At 36.9% G+C, this 20,490-nt stretch overlaps 1 protein-coding gene across 3 annotated transcripts in view; it reads left to right on the forward strand.

Annotated features, from left to right (window-relative positions):
* The window catches only part of SMG1 (SMG1 nonsense mediated mRNA decay associated PI3K related kinase), a 67,717-nt gene extending 48,498 nt beyond the window's left edge, over positions 1 to 19,219 (forward strand). For all 3 annotated transcript variants that reach the window (XM_035339134.1, XM_035339133.1, XM_035339135.1), the window contains 23 exons: positions 362 to 591; positions 1,178 to 1,426; positions 1,823 to 1,961; positions 2,050 to 2,159; positions 3,134 to 3,352; positions 3,770 to 3,960; positions 4,578 to 4,750; positions 5,148 to 5,427; positions 6,093 to 6,365; positions 6,489 to 6,723; positions 8,093 to 8,319; positions 9,592 to 9,742; positions 9,832 to 10,021; positions 10,248 to 10,717; positions 11,728 to 11,865; positions 12,803 to 12,955; positions 13,295 to 13,474; positions 13,691 to 13,918; positions 14,364 to 14,575; positions 14,770 to 14,876; positions 15,594 to 15,773; positions 15,869 to 15,975; positions 16,612 to 19,219. In XM_035339134.1, the coding sequence (XP_035195025.1) occupies positions 362 to 591; positions 1,178 to 1,426; positions 1,823 to 1,961; positions 2,050 to 2,159; positions 3,134 to 3,352; positions 3,770 to 3,960; positions 4,578 to 4,750; positions 5,148 to 5,427; positions 6,093 to 6,365; positions 6,489 to 6,723; positions 8,093 to 8,319; positions 9,592 to 9,742; positions 9,832 to 10,021; positions 10,248 to 10,717; positions 11,728 to 11,865; positions 12,803 to 12,955; positions 13,295 to 13,474; positions 13,691 to 13,918; positions 14,364 to 14,575; positions 14,770 to 14,876; positions 15,594 to 15,773; positions 15,869 to 15,975; positions 16,612 to 16,689 (4,520 nt within the window). In that variant the 3' untranslated portion in view covers positions 16,690 to 19,219. The remainder of the gene's footprint in view (positions 1 to 361; positions 592 to 1,177; positions 1,427 to 1,822; positions 1,962 to 2,049; positions 2,160 to 3,133; positions 3,353 to 3,769; positions 3,961 to 4,577; positions 4,751 to 5,147; positions 5,428 to 6,092; positions 6,366 to 6,488; positions 6,724 to 8,092; positions 8,320 to 9,591; positions 9,743 to 9,831; positions 10,022 to 10,247; positions 10,718 to 11,727; positions 11,866 to 12,802; positions 12,956 to 13,294; positions 13,475 to 13,690; positions 13,919 to 14,363; positions 14,576 to 14,769; positions 14,877 to 15,593; positions 15,774 to 15,868; positions 15,976 to 16,611) is intronic.
* Positions 19,220 to 20,490: the final 1,271 nt, after the last annotated feature.

Genomic DNA, 20,490 nt, shown 5'->3' on the forward strand with positions numbered 1-20,490 from the left:
GGTTGCATCAGTGTGTTCTGCCTGCACGCTGCTTAAAGTATCTGGACGCACTTTTCCAGAAGCTTAAGGTAGCACCCAGAAGAGAATTTTTGAGGCTTCATGCCTTCCCCATGAGGGAAAGACCTATTCACTGTGTCATTGTGTGTACTGTTCACAGACAGCTGTGTTCAATTGATTCTAGTATGTAAATGCTATGTCAACATTTTTGTTTAGGCTGAAAAATTCACCGTTAATCTGCATAATTTATAAAGCTATTCATAGTCTGAAATGAAATAAGATTTCAAAAAATGCTTGGTTTTGGGCTTCAAGAAAGGGATTTTTTTTTTGCCTAGAAACTAACTTTTAAATTAAATTAACACAGGTTTGGAAGACTTGCATCTAGATGAAAGAATTATGCAATTCTTATCAATTGTGAACACAATGTTTGCTACCATTAACCGTCAAGAGACACCGAGGTTCCACGCGAGGCACTACTCTGTGACACCTCTGGGAACAAGATCTGGCTTGATCCAGTGGGTGGATGGAGCTACACCTTTGTTTGGTCTTTACAAGCGGTGGCAACAGCGGGAAGCTACTTTACAAGCACAAAAGGTAATGGCAGTATTCTCTGACATCTAGGACAAATCAGAAGGGCAGCATTTATTCTCATTTGCTTTTGCAATTCTAAAAAGAACAGTTTTAGAAAATGTGGGGTTTGTTCACAATTAAGCAGAATGGTTCTGTGTATTTATATCTCTTGGGATTTTACCGGATGTCAAAGAAATTGTGTATATATACATGCATATTTACTTATATGTATTACAGTATTTAATATAAATATAATTTTCTGTCATGATAATTCAAGGAGAACTGTTTTTGAACAAATAGTTAAAACTGGTTTAAACTGTCTTAATTTCACATCTCATTCTCTGCTCCTTTTCCATTTTCATGTTGTTGTTATGGTGGTGTTTCCAAAACTGACCTTGGCAAGAATAAAGTTAGGCCACAACATAGTGTTTTTGGTATCTTGAGGTTTTTTTTTTAACTAATGAACTTTAAAATAATTCTCTGAGCCGTAAAAGATGTTGTTAGAGGAGTTTATTTCATGTTATTCTCATGTGGAATGCTGGAAACTTCTCAGTGGTAATGTGAGCTGTGATATGTAAACTAACATTTTTTTTTTTTTTACCTCTTTTAGGCTCAGGATTCTTATCAGACTCCTCAGAATCCTGGAATAGTGCCTAGGCCCAGTGAACTTTACTACAGTAAAATTGGACCCGCTTTAAAGGCAGTTGGGCTTAGTCTTGATGTGTCACGTCGTGACTGGCCCTTGAATGTCATGAGGGCTGTTCTAGAAGAACTGATGGAAGCAACACCCCCAAATCTCTTAGCTAAAGAGCTCTGGTCATCATGTACTACACCGGATGAATGGTGGAGAGTTACGCAAGTAAGTTACAACAACTATCTGTTGCCTTTTAAAGTTGTGTTTTGAATGGGATGAGGGGCAACAAAGACTTGGGATGTGTTCAGTCAATTGATGCTTCTGAGTTAGGTGAGCTAGCACTACTGAAGTTTCAAGTAACAGGAAATGTTGGTAGAAGTATTGTAGTTGTACCAGCTGGAATAAAAAGTGGGTGTATACATGATAGCTCTACAGTATTAAACTAGGTTTATCAGCCTAAGAAATTAAAACTCTTGTAAGATATCATCAAATAGAAAACAGTTTGGAAGAAGTTGGTTTTGACTTGTCTTACGCTTAAAATAATGTTTTAAGATGGTAGTCAGTCCAGTGTGTTGGCAGAGGATTCCCACAAATAATTTTTTCCTGAAACTCTCTTTAAAGTCGTATGCAAGATCCACTGCAGTTATGTCCATGGTTGGCTACATCATTGGTCTTGGAGACAGACATCTGGATAATGTTCTTATAGATATGACTACAGGAGAAGTTGTCCACATAGATTATAATGTTTGCTTTGAAAAAGGTAATTTAAAAAAATGCCTTATGTTATTCTAATAAAAAGTTTCCTTTCTTGGTAATTAAAAGAAACAACTTAAAATTTTATCTTAAAGGGAAAAGCCTTAGGGTACCAGAGAAGGTTCCATTCCGGATGACACACAATATTGAAACAGCACTTGGAGTGACAGGAGTAGAAGGGGTTTTCAGGCTTTCTTGTGAACAGGTAAGCTCAAAAATTTACAACAAAAAATGAGGGCTATCACTTGCAAATATTTTCTTAGATACCTTTATATATCAACAGCAGAATGCTTAATAGAAGCCTTGACATTCAGATTGATTTACCCTTCTGGAATATGTAATTGTCCAAATATGCGCTTTCATCAAATATAAGTCATTTGATTAAGATGAACTTGGCAGAAAAGGTAATGGCGCAAAACTAGACTGTTCACTCTATATTCTTTTATGTAAATTCAGTGAATTACTACTACTAAGTAGCTAAAATTATTGGTAAATTTCTGATAATATCCAGGTTTACTAAAAGAATTCAGACAGAATGGAATTTAAGAAAATACTGATTCATGCCACATAAAGGGAACATTTTTTGAGCTCTAATATAGTCTTAGCAAATGTATTCCAGGGCTTTCTTTTTTCCCTAAAGGTGTTTTCAGTCTTGGTATTATCTTTCTTATTCTTTTCTTGTCCACGCTAAGTAGATAAGGTGGCTTTTCATAAGGATTGTAGCTGTGACAATTTTCTATTTTGTGGCTTAGCATTATAGATGTACCTTTTAAAAAAGGTAGGGAGGGGAGGACAAGGGGACGTGACATGAGCACGGTTATCTTCTTACTGTTTGACACCAAATGAATAAAGATTAAATGCCTTGATATTTTTCAGGACTCTTATAAATGTGACAGAAGGTTGTTCCTTTTTTTTAAAGCTCTGAACAAAAGAGTTTTTTTCAAGTGGCTGTTGCTTGAGTTTGTAGGGGAGGCTAGAATGCAAACTTTAGTGTTAGTGATGTTAGTACAGGTTAGCTGTGTTTGTATGTACTGTGGTGCTCTTCCTGTGTTTGAGGTGTTTAGGAATAATTGATGGATTTCTGTAGCTATTCAAACATGATACTTTAAATGCAAAATTCCACTCCTCTGCAAGGATAACTCCAGATCAAAATGAGTCTGTTTAAAATACATGATACAGGTCCTTCATATCATGCGGCGTGGGAGAGAGACTTTGCTTACATTGCTTGAAGCTTTTGTTTATGATCCTTTGGTGGACTGGACAGCAGGAGGTGAAGCAGGATTTGCAGGAGCTGTATATGGTGGTGGTGGCCAGCAGGCTGAAAACAAACAAAGCAAAAGAGAAATGGAAAGAGATATTACACGTAGTCTCTTCTCTTCAAGAGTGGCTGAGATAAAGGTGAGTTCATTACAATGTTTTTCCATTATATAACTGAAGTAGCCCATGTGCTACACTTGGTTTATTTGCATTTGAGGGTGGTGGAACAGGTGGTCATTTGTTAGAAGTAATTGACAAAATTTATTGAGCTAAACAGCATTTGTTTTTTAGGGAGGTGCTTATATGGAACTTGACAGTGTTTAGTTTTCACTTTTGTGTGCTTAACTATAAAACATGTTATTTTAATGTTTGACCTGAGGCTAGAGGTATAAAAAATAGGTGCTTGGAGAGAGCCATCTAAATTTCCCTTAAGCTTCAGACCTGTGGCACTGAAGGTAATCCTAGATGAACAACAACACTGAAGTTAAGTGCTGTTATACGTTTTCTCTTACTGTTTGAATTAAATACAGTTCTATAAGTTCTGTATCTTGTTTGTAGGTTAACTGGTTTAAGAACAGAGATGAAATGCTGGCTGTGCTTCCAAAATTGGACAGTAGTTTAGAAGAGTATCTGAACCTGCAAGAACAGTTGACAGATGTAGAAAAATTGCAAGGAAAACTACTGGAGGAGATAGAATTTCTTGAAGGTGCAGAAGGAGTGGATCATCCCTCTCACACACTTCAGCACAGGTACATTTGAGCTAGGGATTCTGTTGGAAATCTCATATTAATATAGTTGTTAGTTTAGTAAGTATTTGTAAGTTTAATATTAAAAGTGTGTTTGAAAGAGATTAATAGCTGGATAAGAGCTATTCTTACAGTAAACAAGTTGTTCCTTCTACAGAAGAACTATTAAATCATTTTTTCTGATGAATATTCTTATGTCCTAGACCTTAAATTCCATCAGTATAACCTCTGCCATTCCACGTTCCACATTTGACTCACAAGGCAAGACAGAATACGTTGAAAGCTGGCTACCATTGGATTAAATGCATAGTGCATCTATTGATACATGCATCTATTGATATGTAGTACAAAAGTTCTTGCATTTGTTTGTAATTCTTAACTTTGTTCAAGTTTAGTTGAAATTGATTAATGATTTCAAAATTGCATGGATGTGTACATGCATGTGCAGTTGTTTTAGAGGAACACAGTTATTAACAACACTTAAAATTTATGTAATAGATGAGACTGTATTAATTTTCTTGTCAACAGGGTAGTGCAGTATTGTTCAGTATAGTTTTGTATTTAATATATCTAAGTGCTATTTTCTTGTAGTACTTGATTCTTTGGCTTCATTAATTCAGGTATTCTGAGCACACACAATTGCAAACTCAACAAAGAGCTGTCCAGGAAGCAATTCAGGTGAAGCTGAATGAATTTGAGCAGTGGATAACACATTACCAAGCTGCTTTCAATAACTTAGAGGCAACACAACTTGCAAGTCTGCTTCAAGAAATCAGCACACAAATGGACCTAGGTATAAAGTGGTGGTGGTGGGTTTTTTTTGTCCGTCTTAGTGGTTTGAGAATAACTAGAGTTTAGTATCAGGAGACTCTGCCTTTAAATTAGAGGATACTCAAAGAGCTGTGTATACAAAATGAAAAAGTGGGGTGCTTCAAAGAGTGATTTAGAGCACTTCAAGGTTTCTCTTTTTACCTGCCTGAAGCAACTTGTCCATCTTGCCCTAACTGTACGTGAGGTTATTCACTTGTGTTGAAATCAAAATTACCAGTATGAATTCTTAATGCCTCCTTTACCACAGGTAAAAGACTGTTGTTTTCTTTAATTATGTTAATGCTTAGTATTTGTATGCTGTAAAATATGTACATTTCAAAGATAAGTAAAACCTAATTTTTAAATGTCTTTCTTTAAAGGTCCTCCAAGTTATGTACCAGCAACAGCGTTTCTGCAAAATGCAGGCCAGGCACATCTCATCAGTCAGTGTGAGCAATTAGAAGGGGAGGTTGGTGCTCTTCTCCAGCAGAGAAGATCTGTTCTACGTGGTTGTCTTGAACAATTGCACAACTATGCAACAGTGGCTCTTCAGTATCCAAAAGCTGTGTTTCAGAAGCACCGAATAGAGCAATGGAAAACTTGGATGGAAGAACTCATCTGTAACATGACAATAGAGCGTTGTCAGGATATCTTTAGGAAGTAAGTTGGCAGAATAACGGATTGTTTGAAGAACTTAATTGTCGAACTACTTGAGGATTTCAATTTTCTAATTAAATGCTTTTGCAAGGATTAATCTAATTATAAAGCAAAACAAGATTAAGTTGTAATTCTGGAAGTCTGAGGAAAAAGATGAAAAACTGCTTTAAAAATACTGTTCTGGAGTTTAATCTGTCTACTACAGAAAGAAAAATCCAGTGACATTGTCCTGTAATAAACAGGCTTTAGGGTAGTGGTATTTGGGGTTTTTAGAAACTTCAGTATTTAAAAATCACTTAAATCAACTAAAGATCTATTTTCCTCTTACGTCAAGCTTTCAAGCGTTTTTTTTCCCTTCTGAAGCCAAGGCCATTTCATTTCTTGTGTTCAAGAAACATGTATCTTTCCTATTCTTTACCTTCTGTTCATTCTTTGTCCATATGATTACTGTTTGGCCTCTGCAAATAGTTTTGAAATAAAGATGCACACTGACTTTATGAAAGTGTCACTGGGGTAGCCGTCAACTGCTGTGATATTTCAGATTTGATACGAAGTAGGTGATATAAATAACTGCTCAGATGTGGAGTATTTTTCTTCCCCATAGAGCGGAATGCAGCATGCTAGAGCTTGAGAAGGGCAAATTTTGTCATTGTATTTTTGCTTTACAGGTATGAAATGCAGTATGCTCCTCAGCCACCTCCAAGTATGTGCCAGTTCATAACTGCAACAGAAATGACTCTGCAGCGCTACGCAGCAGATATAAATAGCAGGCTTATCAGGCAGGTGGAACGTTTGAAACAGGAAGCAGTTACTGTACCTGTCTGTGAAGAGCAGCTGAAAGAAATTGAACGTTGCATAAAAGTTTTCCTTCATGAAAACGGAGAGGAGGGCTCACTGAGCTTAGCAAGTGTTATCATCTCTGCTCTTTGTACGCTGACAAGGTGAGCTGCCTGTTTTTAATTTTTTTGTACGCATTCATGCTTGAGACCACGTAAAAGTAATATTCATAGCTATGTGGAGAATGCAGTATTGGACAGATCATCTAACTGTCATAATCTGTCTAGGCGAAATCTGATGATGGAAGGTGCAGCATCTAGTGCTGGAGAGCAGCTGGTTGACTTGACTTCAAGAGACGGAGCCTGGTTCTTGGAGGAGCTCTGCAGCATGAGTGGGAATGTCACGTGCCTTGTTCAGTTGCTGAAGCAGTGTCATCTTGTACCCCAGGACTTGGATATTCCTAACCCAATGGAAGCATCAGAAGCTGTTCATTTAGCTAATGGAGTATACATCTCACTTCAGGTGATACTTATTTTTATGTAACATCTTCCCTCATCTTCAACGTTCTAGGCCTTCATCTAAAACATTCTTAACAGCTTCTTCCTTATAAACAGCTAAATAATTGTTTACAATACTGCTGTGATATTTGGGGGGGCCTTTAGACTTGGTTGCTCTACTTTCTGAGTTGAGCAGATATTAAATATTACTACCACTTACATTTTCATTGGTTGAAGGAAAGAAACCATTTTGATCTTTATATGGCAACTTATAAAAACTGCTGTCAGGTAACCACAAGCAGGAGGTTAATAGCAGATTTGTGGACGTGTTGGCTTCATGTGTTGCTTTCATTCTTTTACTCTGGTGGTTGAGAACAGCTTTCAGATTGTTTAATCTGTGCCCTTTCTGTTTTGTGCTCTTGCCAAGCCTTACTTATTCTCACCTGAAACAAGTAGTTTAAGCAAATCCTGATAACCTGTTTTACAGGCCCCTATCTCCAAGATTGGGAAGAAAAAATTCATTTTTAATCATGAGTTTTAGAAATATTTTCCCTTTTAAACAACAACAAAAACAATGAGTGACAGCTTGAGTAAAATATCTGCTGAAGACTTAGGTTTTCTAAACTGTGGCTTATTTTCAGAAACATGCATGCAGTTTCACTGTGTTGCAACTGAGATGCTTTACCCAGACGTTGCTCTATTTAAGAGGTCCCCATTGAGCTCTTGGAATAAGAGCTCTAAGCACTAAGCAGCCAGTATAATTAATCTTTTTGGTGTCTTGTCTCGTGGATACTGGGTGCATTGGTTGGTCCTTTCTGTAGCTGCCTTTAGCTCTCTGATGTATTCTGCATGGAGAAGGTTGTTTTATGTCACTTAAGGTATTTTTTCTTACCTGCATTGATTACTGTGGCATGAGTAGGTCTCTATCTGGAAAGCTTTTTATTCTTTTCCCTTGCTTAGTCCAGACAGTTTAGCAAATTGTACATTTAGTAATTTAATTCACATTTTTTTCTATGTTGCAACTGTGTCATTTTATAAAATTGATTTGCAAAGTGTGCTTGGTCTATGCGCCACTAATCCTCTGCTGAGGATTGCTGTAAGGTATTGCTGCTGTTGCAGTTGACGTAGTTGTTGCTGCATTGTGCAAATGTTAGACCTTTGTACTAGTTTGGGTTCTCATGTGCTGTGGTTAAAATCTGCTGCTAAACCTAATTTTAGAGAGAACAATATTCCTGATTGTTCAAGGAAAACAAAAAGACCCTTGGCTGACCAGCATCATGTTAGATTGTAGATAATGTCTACTGCAGGTGTAATACTGAATTTAGAAAGCTGTTGCATGAGGTACTTTTTGAAGGGTGGAGATTTCTTATGTTTTCCTGCTGAATTTCCAACAGGAATTGAACTCAAACTTCCGGCAGATTATTTTTCCTGAAGCGCTTAGGTGCTTAATGAAAGGAGAGTATACTTTAGAAAGTATGCTCCATGAATTAGATAACCTTATTGAACAAACAACTGATGGAGTCCCGTTGCAAACACTGGTTGAATCTCTTCAAGCCTACTTAAGAAATGCAGCAATGGGATTAGAGGAAGAAACACATACTCATTACATTGATGTTGCAAGGTAAGTAATTTACTGCTTTTAGTATGAGGGAGAATGAAGACAGTAGAATCATATTAGTTTGTCTGAATTTGATTGTTTGAAGTGCAGACTTCTCTTGCCCAAAAATATCTTAAGCAAAGTGCAATGTCTAAAATGTGTACGTTTCCTCTGGGTGCATGTACATATATTTATCTACACATGTATGCATAGATTTTACAGCAAAACAGAGCTTATGGTAAGAGGAGCATTTACATCCACTTAAAACAGACTTTTGAGTTGTTTGGTAGTTGACTTTTTCCATAATTTGTAGTTAAGATTTTGCATGAAGTCTTTGAGGGATGCTAAAATTAGGAGCTGGTCCCTTAGTTTGTGGGAGAAACCTGTGAAAAGGAGAGCTATTAACTGTGACACTATGCAACTGTGGCATTCTCCTCTCATCTGGAGCTTTGGTGAGCAGCTTTTGCATAATGAATCAGTGACTTGATTTAAAAACAAAACAAAAGCCTATACATCTTACGTGGGACAGTACCTTTCTGGGAAAGTGCTTGCTGGTCAACTGAGCTGAATCAAAAGCTTCCTGCTGAGTAAAAGGAGTGGTCTTGCTGCTTCCTTTGAGCCATTTACAGTGGCTCCATAAGTAGTATAATGAAGCTTGCTATACCAGTTGAAAACAATTTACTTTTTTCCCTCTTAAGTTAATTTTCTTCCTGCTTAACCTGTTGGCAAGCCTGCTCAGCTTGGTAGGTGAGGGTCAAAAGTGATACAAGGGAGGGAGAGAATAAGACCATCCTTTCAGGAGTGGCAAGCTGTTAAACCATCTCAGCCGTAACCTAAGATCTCATTCTCCACACTTCTAGTCCATATGCCATTCTGTCAATTACATATGTGTATGTTGTCAAAGTCAGTACTTGTTTTTTTAAGGAAGGAAAAATAATATTTGCATTATTTACTAGTCCTAACTTTTTTACCATGCTCATAGGAAGTGCAGACTTTATCTTCGACTATAATTTGTCTTTATAGTTGATTCTTTAACACAATCCTGTATTACATAATATCCTTGATTATTCTCATAAGTCCAGCATCAGAACTCACGTACAGAATCATACAGAAAAGGGGAGGATAAAGAGCCTGGGGAAAAATTCACCTTGTTCAAATTGGGCGTAATTCTAAACTGCTCTAGCTGTAGGAACAATGAGTTTAAGAAAATCCTATTTCTGTTTATTTGTTAGAGACTAAGCAAAAACATATAACTTTTCACTCTTTCTTTAAAAAAAAATATTTATTTATTTTAAGAGTACTTCATGCGCAGTATGGTGAGCTGATTCAGCCAAGGAATGGTTCTGTTGATGAAACTCCCAAAATGTCAGCTGGTCAGATGCTTTTGGTAGCATTTGATGGAATGTTTGCTCAAGTGGAAACTGCATTTGGTTTATTGATTGAAAAGGTATGGATTTGTTCTTTTTTAAGTGCTCTTTAAGCCAGGAGTATGAGAGTTTTATAAATCAGAACATTTTTTTCCTTTACATTGCGCAGCTAAACAAGATGGAAATACCTGTTGCTTGGCGTAAGATTGACATAATTAGGGAAGCCCGCAGCACTCAAGTTAACTTCTTTGATGATGACAACAATCGGCAAGTTCTAGAGGAAATTTTCTTTCTGAAGAGATTACAAACAATTAAAGAATTTTTCAGACTCTGTGGTACCTTTTCGAAAACACTGTCAGGTAAATGCATGTTACCAATATGCAGCATCACTTTGTCTACTGTTCATCACATTTTCTTTTGAGGAGAACATAAAATGATAGTCACTTTTATTGTAACTTCCCTTTTATATATGGCAAGTACCTAGAAGTTAAAAATAGATTCCTGTAATCTTGCTGGGTTTGTCTGATAATATTTTTCTAGATGCATCAAATGTTTATAACAAAAATGTTTCTTTTCTTTTAAAAGGAATCAGTTCACTTGAAGACCAGAATGCAGTAAATGGACCTGTTCAGATTGTCAATGTGAAAGCCCTTTACAGAAACTCTTGTTTTAGTGAAGACCAAATGGCCAAACCAATCAAGGCTTTTACAGCTGACTTTGTGAGACAGCTTTTAATTGGCCTTCCAAATCAAGCTTTGGGACTTACTTTGTGCAGTTTCATCAGTGCTTTGGGTGTAGATATCATTGCTCAGGTAGAAGCTAAAGACTTTGGAGCAGAAAGCAAAGTTTCTGTGGATGACTTGTGCAAGAAAGCTGTGGAGCACAATATCCAAATTGGCAAGTTCTCACAGCTGGTTATGAACAGGGCAACAGTATTAGCTAGCTCATATGATACAGCGTGGAAGAAGCATGATCTAGTGCGCAGACTTGAAACTAGTATTTCATCTTGCAAGACCAGTCTTCAGAGAGTGCAGTTGCATATTGCCATGTTCCAGGTAAGACTACGCCATGTGTTTATTTCCAGATTGTACTTGTGGAAAATGAGCTTTAGTTACTGTGTCGAAGCACTACAGGAAATGTGTATTTTGTTGAATAAGCTTTAGAGTATTTTTATGGACTTTATCACATATTTAGATTTTAGACTATTCTGTAAATATGTACGAGAACTGTTATAGCTAGTTTCTTTGGGAGAATTCCTATCTTGTAAGATGAAAATGTGAAAATTCTTTGAGTGAATACACATTTTTTTTCAGTAACCATTAAGTCTTTTATTAGAGGAAAAGAAAAGAAGCAATACATTGGCTTTCACGCTAGCAGTATTGTCCCATTCCCTCCTGCCTTTTTTTATATAGAGTATGACTGTAGAGGAGGAGCTTGCTTAAAACAGAGGGTATATGTTGCTGAATGTCATCTTGTACCTTTTCTTCTAAGTCTTAATGTGTGAGATCTCTCCTTGCTCCCTTGGTTGCTTCATTGAAAAACATAAATAGTAGCACGATGGATCCTGAAGGCATTGTTCTGAGACTTTAGTTAAATACCATTGTGTACCTTGAACTTTATGCTGATATCCAGTTGTATTGTAGTACCAATGATCTTCATTTTATAGTGATTTGTAGATTAAGGTCAGAGGCTTTGTTTGAGTTGATTATTAAGCCATTTCATAGACTAATAAGAAAATTTGTCTGTTTTGGTTGTTATGCATCACAAGTAAATTGTTTCCAAATAGTTATGATCAAAGAAACATGAATAAACAAATCCTATTAAGCTAATGACTGACTAATGGTATGTGTCCACGCAAACAAAATGTGGATCACAACTACTTACATAATTTAGTACTCAATGTCTTAAAATTTTAAATGTTCTGGTTCCATCTTCTTGACACCTAATCCTTATAAGTAAGAGCATTTTAAAAGGTGTATCAGAGTACTAGAACTGCTGTTTGCTCATTGCAACGTACTTTGCTTCACAATTATTGACAGTCAAGTGGTGGTCTTTTTTCTTAAAGTGGCAGCATGAAGATCTCCTTATTAGTCGCCCTCAAGCCATTTCTGTTACTCCTCCACCTCGTTCTGCAATTTTAGCCAGCATGAAGAAGAAACTTCATACACTCAGTCAGATTGAAGCTTCAATCGCAACAGTCCAGGTACAGCTGTTTCTGGGGAGGTTTTTCAGTAGCATGTTGGAATGTGACTCTAACCATGTGCTTGCTGCAAGATTATTTGCCACCTCCAGATTTTCTTGCTCTCAACGCACAAATCTGTGGTGTTTTCATTGATTTTTTTTCCAATCTAGTTCATCATGCTCTGATTGTGTAGTGTTGCAGTGATTGTGTACTACTACATTGTTTGGTTTTGCTGTCTCCTAACACACAATATTCTCTCTGGAATACCCATTTCATGAGCAAAACCCCTGATACATTTAAAAAAAAAAAAAAAAAGCTTGATTCTGAAGGCTGATAGGCACCTAGTCTTTGAATGTCAGACTTAAAAAATCCTTACTATTATTTTTGTTGCTATCAAGTGTCAGAAGCTTCATTTGTAGGTAGGTCTTGGCAAATTGTTTACTCTGTGAAGATTCCTGTATGCTCTGGCTTGGCTCATCTTTTTAGACTTTTGGATATCAGCAACATAGGTCGTTTAATTGTTTTTAAATATATATATATGTATATACTATTTAGCTTGTTGAATTCTAATTTTGGTTTTAGTTGTGAAGATCCTCTTTAATCATTTTTTTTTAAGTTTATTTGTAAAACAATCTAGGACTCCTTGAATTTTTATCTAATTTTTAGTCTAGAAATACGATTAACTTGGTTTTGTGTGTTTTCTTTTCTGGCAGGGTAGAATCTAGAGAGGTGACTTAGTTTCCCTAACAATCAAATCCAGTTGTGATGTGTATTGAAACTAAACCTTTAGACAGTATAGGCTAATATTTGTCACTAATGAATGCCTCTGTATTTTAAATAACTGGGTTTGCAAATGTATCTGCTTCTGCTACATATGCATAGTTTCTTCTTAAGTTAGGCTTAATATGATATAGTGGATACATATTGATATATACCTGTGTTCCCCCACCCATTTCAGGAGAAACTAGCAGCACTCGAAGCAAGTATTGAGCAGCGTTTAAAGTGGGCAGGAGGTGCTAATCCTGCACTGGCACCAGTCTTGCAAGATTTTGATGCCACTATTGCTGAAAGAAGAAATCTTGTCTTGAAAGAAAGTCAAAGAGCAAGTCAGGTACTATATGTGTAGTACAGACTTGATAAGTGCATTCAATTTCTATTTCCTATTTGAGATTAACAGATTTATGTAGCAGATATTTTGCCTACTCAGCATTTAAAGAGCAGGCACAGATAACCAAATACTTCTGGGAGTCCCACTTTAAAAGCAATGGGAATCATCTAAGGGAGAGCTGCCACAGGGCTAGATTACCCTGAAACGATACTGTTACTGTAACAGAGCGGCTTTACTTCTATATTTAAAATTCTCCCTCCTAAGGATATGGAACAAATAAAGTTTGTGTAATATGCAGCTTAACTGGAATGTCTTCTTTCTCACTCTTGCTTTGATTTTCAGGTTACTTTCCTCTGCAGTAATATCATCCATTTTGAAAGCTTACGTACTAGAACAGCAGAAGCCTTAAATCTTGATGCTGCATTATTTGAACTTCTTAAACGCTGTCAACAAATGTGTTCATTTGCATCACAGTTCAACAGCTCAGTCTCTGAACTGGAGCTTCGGTTGCTTCAAAGAGTGGTGAGTAAAAGTCAAAATATGTAGCTTCACACAATTGCCATAATCAAGACTTCTCAATTTTGTCTTTCATTCTAAGTTAATATTATGCATACCTCCTAATGGGTTGTGGATTATGTAGCTATTCCATCAGCTGCTAAACACTTGTCAGTAGCCCTGACACAGTAATTGAGTTTTATCTCTGGATAGAGATAAAGAAATATTTCTGTTTATTTTTAGGGCACTGGTCTTGAACATCCTATTGGCAGCTCTGAATGGCTTCACTCAGCTCACAAGCAGTTGACCCAGGAAATATCTACACAGAGAACAGTACAGACAGAGAGAGAACAACAAATAGAAACAGTTTGTGAAACAATTCAGAATCTGGTGGATAGTATTAAAACTGTGCTCACGGGTCATAATAGACAACTTGGAGATGTCAAGCATCTACTGAAAGCTATGGCAAAGGTATGCCTGAAACGTTATTAAACTTATTGCTCAAAACCACGTCAATACAGTTGAAGAAAAATAGCACTTGTAACTGTGCTTTTTGAAGTATATAAAAACAGTGAAATGCGTTCATGCATGTGGAGTTGAAGACATGATTTTTAAAGTTTTTATTTCTGGAATTAGGTTAATCGGGTTCTGGTTAAATTAAACCCTTTTTCATCATCTTTTTCATCATCTGTTAGTTCAAAGATTTTCTTTATGCTTTTAAAATCCTCTTGGCTTTTCATCAGAAAAACATTTAATCATTTTCAAATTTGTTTTCTTGAAATGTAGCTACTGAAATTTATGATTATTTGTAGTCAAATGGCAAAATGAGAGGCTGATAAGGCTAACAAATGTTCAGTTTCATTCTATTTGTTAAGATATAGCGAGTATTTAATCTTTTTGCACATCTTTTTTGCAGGATGAAGAAGCGGCTTTGGCAGATGGTGAAGATGTTCCCTATGAGAATAGTGTTAGGCAGTTCTTGGGCGAATATAAATCGTGGCAAGATAATATTCAGACAGTTTTGTTTACATTAGTTCAGGTTATGGGTCAAGTCCGCAGTCAGGAACACGTTGAAATGCTGCAGGAAATAACTCCCACCTTGAAAGAACTAAAAACACAGAGCCAAAGGTAAAGAAAGTCACCTATCAGCTGAAGGCATTATTTAAATATATTTGTATATAGCAGAAACACAACAAGGAGTACATAATCGGTGGTTGTCTTAAAATGCAGAAATCTTTTTGCTAAGTTTGACTTAACTTTCATTTTGAGTTTTCAATAACTTTAGTTCCATGAATATTTATCAACTCCATTATGTTTTCTAGTGTCTACAATAATCTAGTGAGTTTTGCATCACCCTTAGTCACGGATACATCAAATGAATGCTCAAGCCCAACATCAGCTGCTACCTATCAACCAACGTTTGCTGCAGGTATTATTGAAGAAGTGCTAATACTAGGGATTCATATTAGAGAGGGAATTAACTTTTTATGAAGACTGCTTTTCAAAATTTATTAGATTATATGCTGAGTGACATTAATTTTATAGGCTTATAAGTACTGAACAACCATTTGGTCTTAGTCTTTGAGATCTTCACTTTCTCTACAAAGCCCAGAATACACAGAACCTGTTGTCACATATATAAACTGAACTATAATTCCTGTTGAAATTGTTAAACTTCAGAATTAATCACGAAACCTGACAAATGTATTCATGTCCAAAATAATTTCATTTCTTCACAGTTAAAAACATGAATAAACTTTCTCCGAAGTACGAATTTATTCATATTTAAAAACTTATTCTACTTGTAATATTTGGGCTGAACATAAGTTCCTGACTTCCATTAAGAGCAATAACTGCATTTTAGAACTGTATAAAACAATCAAGTTAGAGAGGTTAAGAGACCCCACTAAAACGTGCTTAATGAAAATGTTCTGCAATAGAATAAAACCTCTTGTTTAATTCCGTAAAGTGGAAGAAATTAGAAAATGGTATGACTGAAGAGAGAAATGGTGCACAGTTTAAACTACACATGTAAAGTGCATTTGTTTATGGTGAAGTACTGATAGCTGCGTTTGGTACACATTTAATTGTGCTTTCTTTAATATATATTTTAAATGCCTTAAACACTCGTAAACTTTCTTCACAGCTGTACGTAGCAATACGGGGCAGAAAACTCAGCCAGAGGTGATGTCACAGAATGCAAGAAAGCTAATTCAGAAAAATCTTGCCACGTCAGCAGATACTCCTCCGAGCACAGTCCCAGGAACTGGCAAAAGTGTTGCCTGTAGTCCCAAAAAGACAGCCAGGGACCCTAAAACAGGAAAAGGTAAATAAAGGAGTACCGTGGGCAACAGCAGCAAAAACCCCCTCAGTTGGCTTCTATACAGGAATGTAAAACTGAATTTTATTTTGTGCCTTTAGCCGTGCAGGAAAGGAATTCATATGCTGTTAGCGTGTGGAAGCGAGTCAAAGCCAAGTTAGAGGGCCGAGATGTGGATCCCAACAGGAGAATGTCTGTTGCTGAACAGGTTAGTTGGGAAGTAGCAGTCCTTGCTTTAAATATTTGATAGTAAATATGTGTGTATGCATGCTGAAGTATGCCTTAAAGACTGAAATCCTTTTGTGGTACTTTTAGAGATGCGCTATTGAAATTCCAAAGCAAGCGAAGGTACGCTGTTCCTTTGTATTGCTGCATTTTTATCCAATATTTTTGTCTGGTATCAGGTTTATATAAACCGATAAATCTGATAATATGGCCTTTTGTACACGAGTTAAGCTAACATCTGTTACACAGCTGTCGATATCCAGTGAGAATATTAGCTTTGTACAGCTGTGTGAAGGACAAGACTTATCTGTTCACAGGCATAACACAGCCATGCTTCTCCCTGAGAAGTTCTCAGTGGACCCGTAAATTTGAGAATATTGTGACTTTTCAGTATAGGGGTTATGAATGAGATGATGTTTGATCTCTTTTTGCTCCTCCAATACAAATTCTTATTTCTTATCTGGAATACAGACAGTTATGTAAGTTTACAGTGACTATAGATCTTCTTACTGAAGTTTTGTATTTTAGGTGAAGAAATTTTATAGTAAATGTTAAGATTGCTTAAGAACTCTTTAAAAAAAATAGTATGTTTTAATTACTTGTTTGACCTTTTTAATAGGTTGACTTTGTGATTAAGGAAGCAACTAATCTAGATAACTTGGCTCAGCTGTATGAAGGTTGGACTGCCTGGGTATGAGTAGGGAGAAAGCAGATCAGTCTGGTTCAGCGAGGTCAGACATCCACCAGAATCAACTCGGCCTCAGGCATCCATAGCCGCACCACAGTCGGTGGTGATGCATACTGGGGCTTAATCTGAGGAAACCTAGGAAATCTCGGTGCACTGGGAAGTGAATCCTGCAGGATAGCTGCACTCAGGGATACGCTAAACACAATGGTCTGCAACCCCCAAGGTCAAGGGTGCACGTTCACTGCTTGAACAACACGGTTTGTCTTTCTGCTCTGGAAGAACTGCAAACGTGTTTGGGGGTTAGCTGCAGAAAGAAATCGGGATGCTACAAACCGCAGAGTGATTTGGAACTCAATTCCACCTGACCCTGTGAACAATTCAGGAAACACCGAACCCTGTTCAAAGAAAAACAGAAAAAATGGGGCCATGAAGAAATAACAGCAAGGAAGATTTGATGCATTCAGATTCTTGTTACTCTTGTTGCTTGGCAACAGTGCTGGTTGAGTTGACCAGTTAGTACGGAAAAAGGCTACAAAACGTAAACTTCAGAAATTGACTGAAAGCAAAGAGCTGTACATCAGAAATACGCTGCATTGGAAGAACTTCTGAGATAGAAGAAAAAGCCTTTGTTCTCTTCTCCCTTTCCTCTTTCCTTTCTTTCCTCCCTCCCAGCCTCTCCTTGCATAAACCCCTCTTGGCTTATTCTTGTAGGTTAGGCGTACTTCCAATATACTTTTTATTTCAATCCTTCTACTTCACAGTTTAGTCAAATTAACAACTTAAATTTTGTTTGGTAAACAATTTTTCCAAAAGCACTGAAAATATGGAACATCAATGATTACTTATGAGTTGGATGGTCAAATGCAAAATGTAATTTTGGTTATTTTAAAGTCATTTCTGTGATTCTATTATGTACAGTTTCTCAAAATTGTCACTGTGCATTTAAAAGTAATGAATCCTACAGGCATTTGATTTAATGTGCACTTCCCTCTGCTTGCAGTGTACACTTTTTTGTAATTCAAATTGTCCCTCCAATCTCATTCTACTGTGATTGCTGTAGTTTCTTTCGTACGACGTAGCTAATCCAATGTAATCTTTACCTTTTTAAAAACCAGGATAGAGTATCTAGTAGAGTTTTACATTGTTGATGACAGATAAACAATAAAGTGATGTTCTGGTGGAGGTAGAGTGATACGCTTTTTACTTCACTTTCCTAATACTTTTAGTTCACACTTGTAAATTATAGTGCTTCAGTTCACAGGGGTATATAATCCAAGAAATGAAGGACTAACTTCTTGTTCAACCAGATCTGTAAAGGTTTCTGCAAAGTAATTTTGCTTTGCCATATTGCTTTTATAGATGGTTGTTCAATAATGCATCCATAGCGAATCTTCCAAGTTTTTTTCAAATCAGTTCTGCACACACAGTGTGATTATGATCAGGAAAGTCTCTCTAAAAATGGCATCTTCTTAGATCTATGTCCTGCTTGTCTGAGAGTTGTCTAAAATACTTCTTGCTTCCTTTTTTAAAGTGGGACACCTCTAGGAAAAGGCAACCTCTTTTTCTTACAGCAAATAAATCTAACAATTCAGTTACAACAACAGAATCGTACAGGTGCTGATAGCTAAAGCAGAAATCCACACTGGCATTCTCAACCAAGATAAATTTGCATAGCTGTGTATGAAAAGTGTTCCTCTTTTGTAAACTCTGTGAGTTCATTACGCGCAGTTGCTGAAGAATGAGGTATGGGAAGATCCTTTATGCCATTTTAGTCACTTTTCAGAGTAAAAGCACACTTTAAATACAGCATTTTTTCAATCAAAATTTAAGTATTAAAGGATTTGAGCCAAGCTCGCTACTGGCAACATATTCATTCACTTGAATGGATTTGCAGCAGTTCATCTGAGTAGAAAGCGTGGCTAGTTTCAGATAGTATAAATTAACACCAGGCATAAGTAATAGAAGAACTTGTATTATTTTCATTATTTGCACTATTCTGACTAACTGCTCTGCCTCCTCAGTAGGTCTTAGGATTCAATTTCTGCTCTGTTGCCAATTTTTTGTGGACATGCACTTTGAAGTGTAAGAATTTTCAACAGACATGCGGGCCTTTTTTTTTTGCATTCTGATTGCCTGAACAACTCTAGGGAAGTCAGAGGCTTTATATTTAACAATACCCTTGCAAATGCATTCCACTGTCATTGCTTCCTGAACCCTCTGCCGTGCTGAGTATTGCAAGAAAGAAGGTATTTGAATGTTGTGGTGAAGAACATTCATATGCAGAACAAGACACTTTACACTGTTGGTCCTTTTTTACTTTTTCTTCAGTTAAAAATGACCTTACGAACAATCCGTTTGGAGTACGGGAGTAACAAGAGTGTATTATACATGCTGTTTTATTTCTTGGAAGCTGGGGGAAAGGGAGGGGTAATGCACTCACCTGTGGCTCATGTATTATACCTCTGCTATCCAGAAATGAAACACTTGTGTGGAGATGGGTTCTTTACTGCGTAATTTAATAAAATTTTAAAAAATAAAATGTGTATTCATAATTTCCTTATGTCAAACTACTTGTGGTTTTGAAAGTTATGGGGGAGAATAAAATGCTTAATATAAAGCAACTCCCACATTAGAACAGCATTCTACAGAGACTTATTTGCCTATTTAATGTTGAAGAGACACCTAGCATGCTTAGGAGTTGGTGGGGCTGTCAGCATTTGTGAGCTGACATGTTCTTCTTGGTAAAGGGTGACAATATGAGACACTGGTACAGACTCAGTTAAACCTAAAATGTTAGATTCTGTGCTTGCATGTTGCATATTAAATAAGGCTGCATTAATTGCATGTCTTCTAAAAGGCAATATGTTCCTTATTGAGACAAAGTTGCTCATTTTTCTTTTCAGTTAAAAGAAAAAAACAGGGTGGGAACCATTTCTCCGATGAAAATGAGAAAATATCCTCTTAAGTTTTTGGAATGAAATTTCTATAAAAGCATTGGTGATGCTTTGTGCCCACTTTACACAGTCTGGCTGCTCAGTGAGGGGAGCATTGGACAGTGGGACAGGACCCCATGCTCTGCTCTCTGCAGCGTGCTGGTGTAGCTCTGCTGTTTTGGGGTGGCACAGGCATCCAGCGAGGCTCGCTGTCCCACCTGCCCCTCAGCCACAGAGAAGCATACAAGGAAATGGCATCTGCAGGGGCTCACTTGGATGGGAGGAAAGTTCTAATGGGAGACTGATTCAGGTGCTGGCATTTGAAAGACTAGTTGGAAGATGATGAATCTGACAGCAGCATTAGAGATGATGGAAGCTCCTTCTTTTTTTCATTGGTAAGTAGTTGTGTTTTTCAGCAAGAATTATACGGATGGATGAAACCAGGAGCTGTCTCATTATATCAAGTAGCTATGGAGGCTGAAAATGCTCCTAGGAATGGTAAAAGCAATGTATTACACTTTCTCCTTGGGACCATGTTTCCTCAGATACTTTCATCAAAATCACCGTTGGCATCACTTCCTTGAGAAATTAGCTTTTGTTTGAGCTTTGCTATGGTACAATTATGGATTTTGAGAGTGTGTTCCACCATTTCTTAGTGCTAAACAGTACACTAAGATATTCTTAGATTTTAAAAACATGCAAATGAATTTGAAAGTTGTTAAAAAATATCATTTATCTGTTCTTTATATACAATCTTGAGTCCAAAGAGAACCTTGGAAAAGATCAATTCAGTACAGGCACATGTTAAAGTATCGTGCTTGGCACCATCTGAGATGACAGCCTGCTCTGTGTCCTTCATTTTTTCCACTCCATGAAG

The sequence above is a fragment of the Oxyura jamaicensis genome, chromosome 14 (assembly GCF_011077185.1).
Source record: "Oxyura jamaicensis isolate SHBP4307 breed ruddy duck chromosome 14, BPBGC_Ojam_1.0, whole genome shotgun sequence".
NCBI classification, from domain to species: domain Eukaryota; kingdom Metazoa; phylum Chordata; class Aves; order Anseriformes; family Anatidae; genus Oxyura; species Oxyura jamaicensis.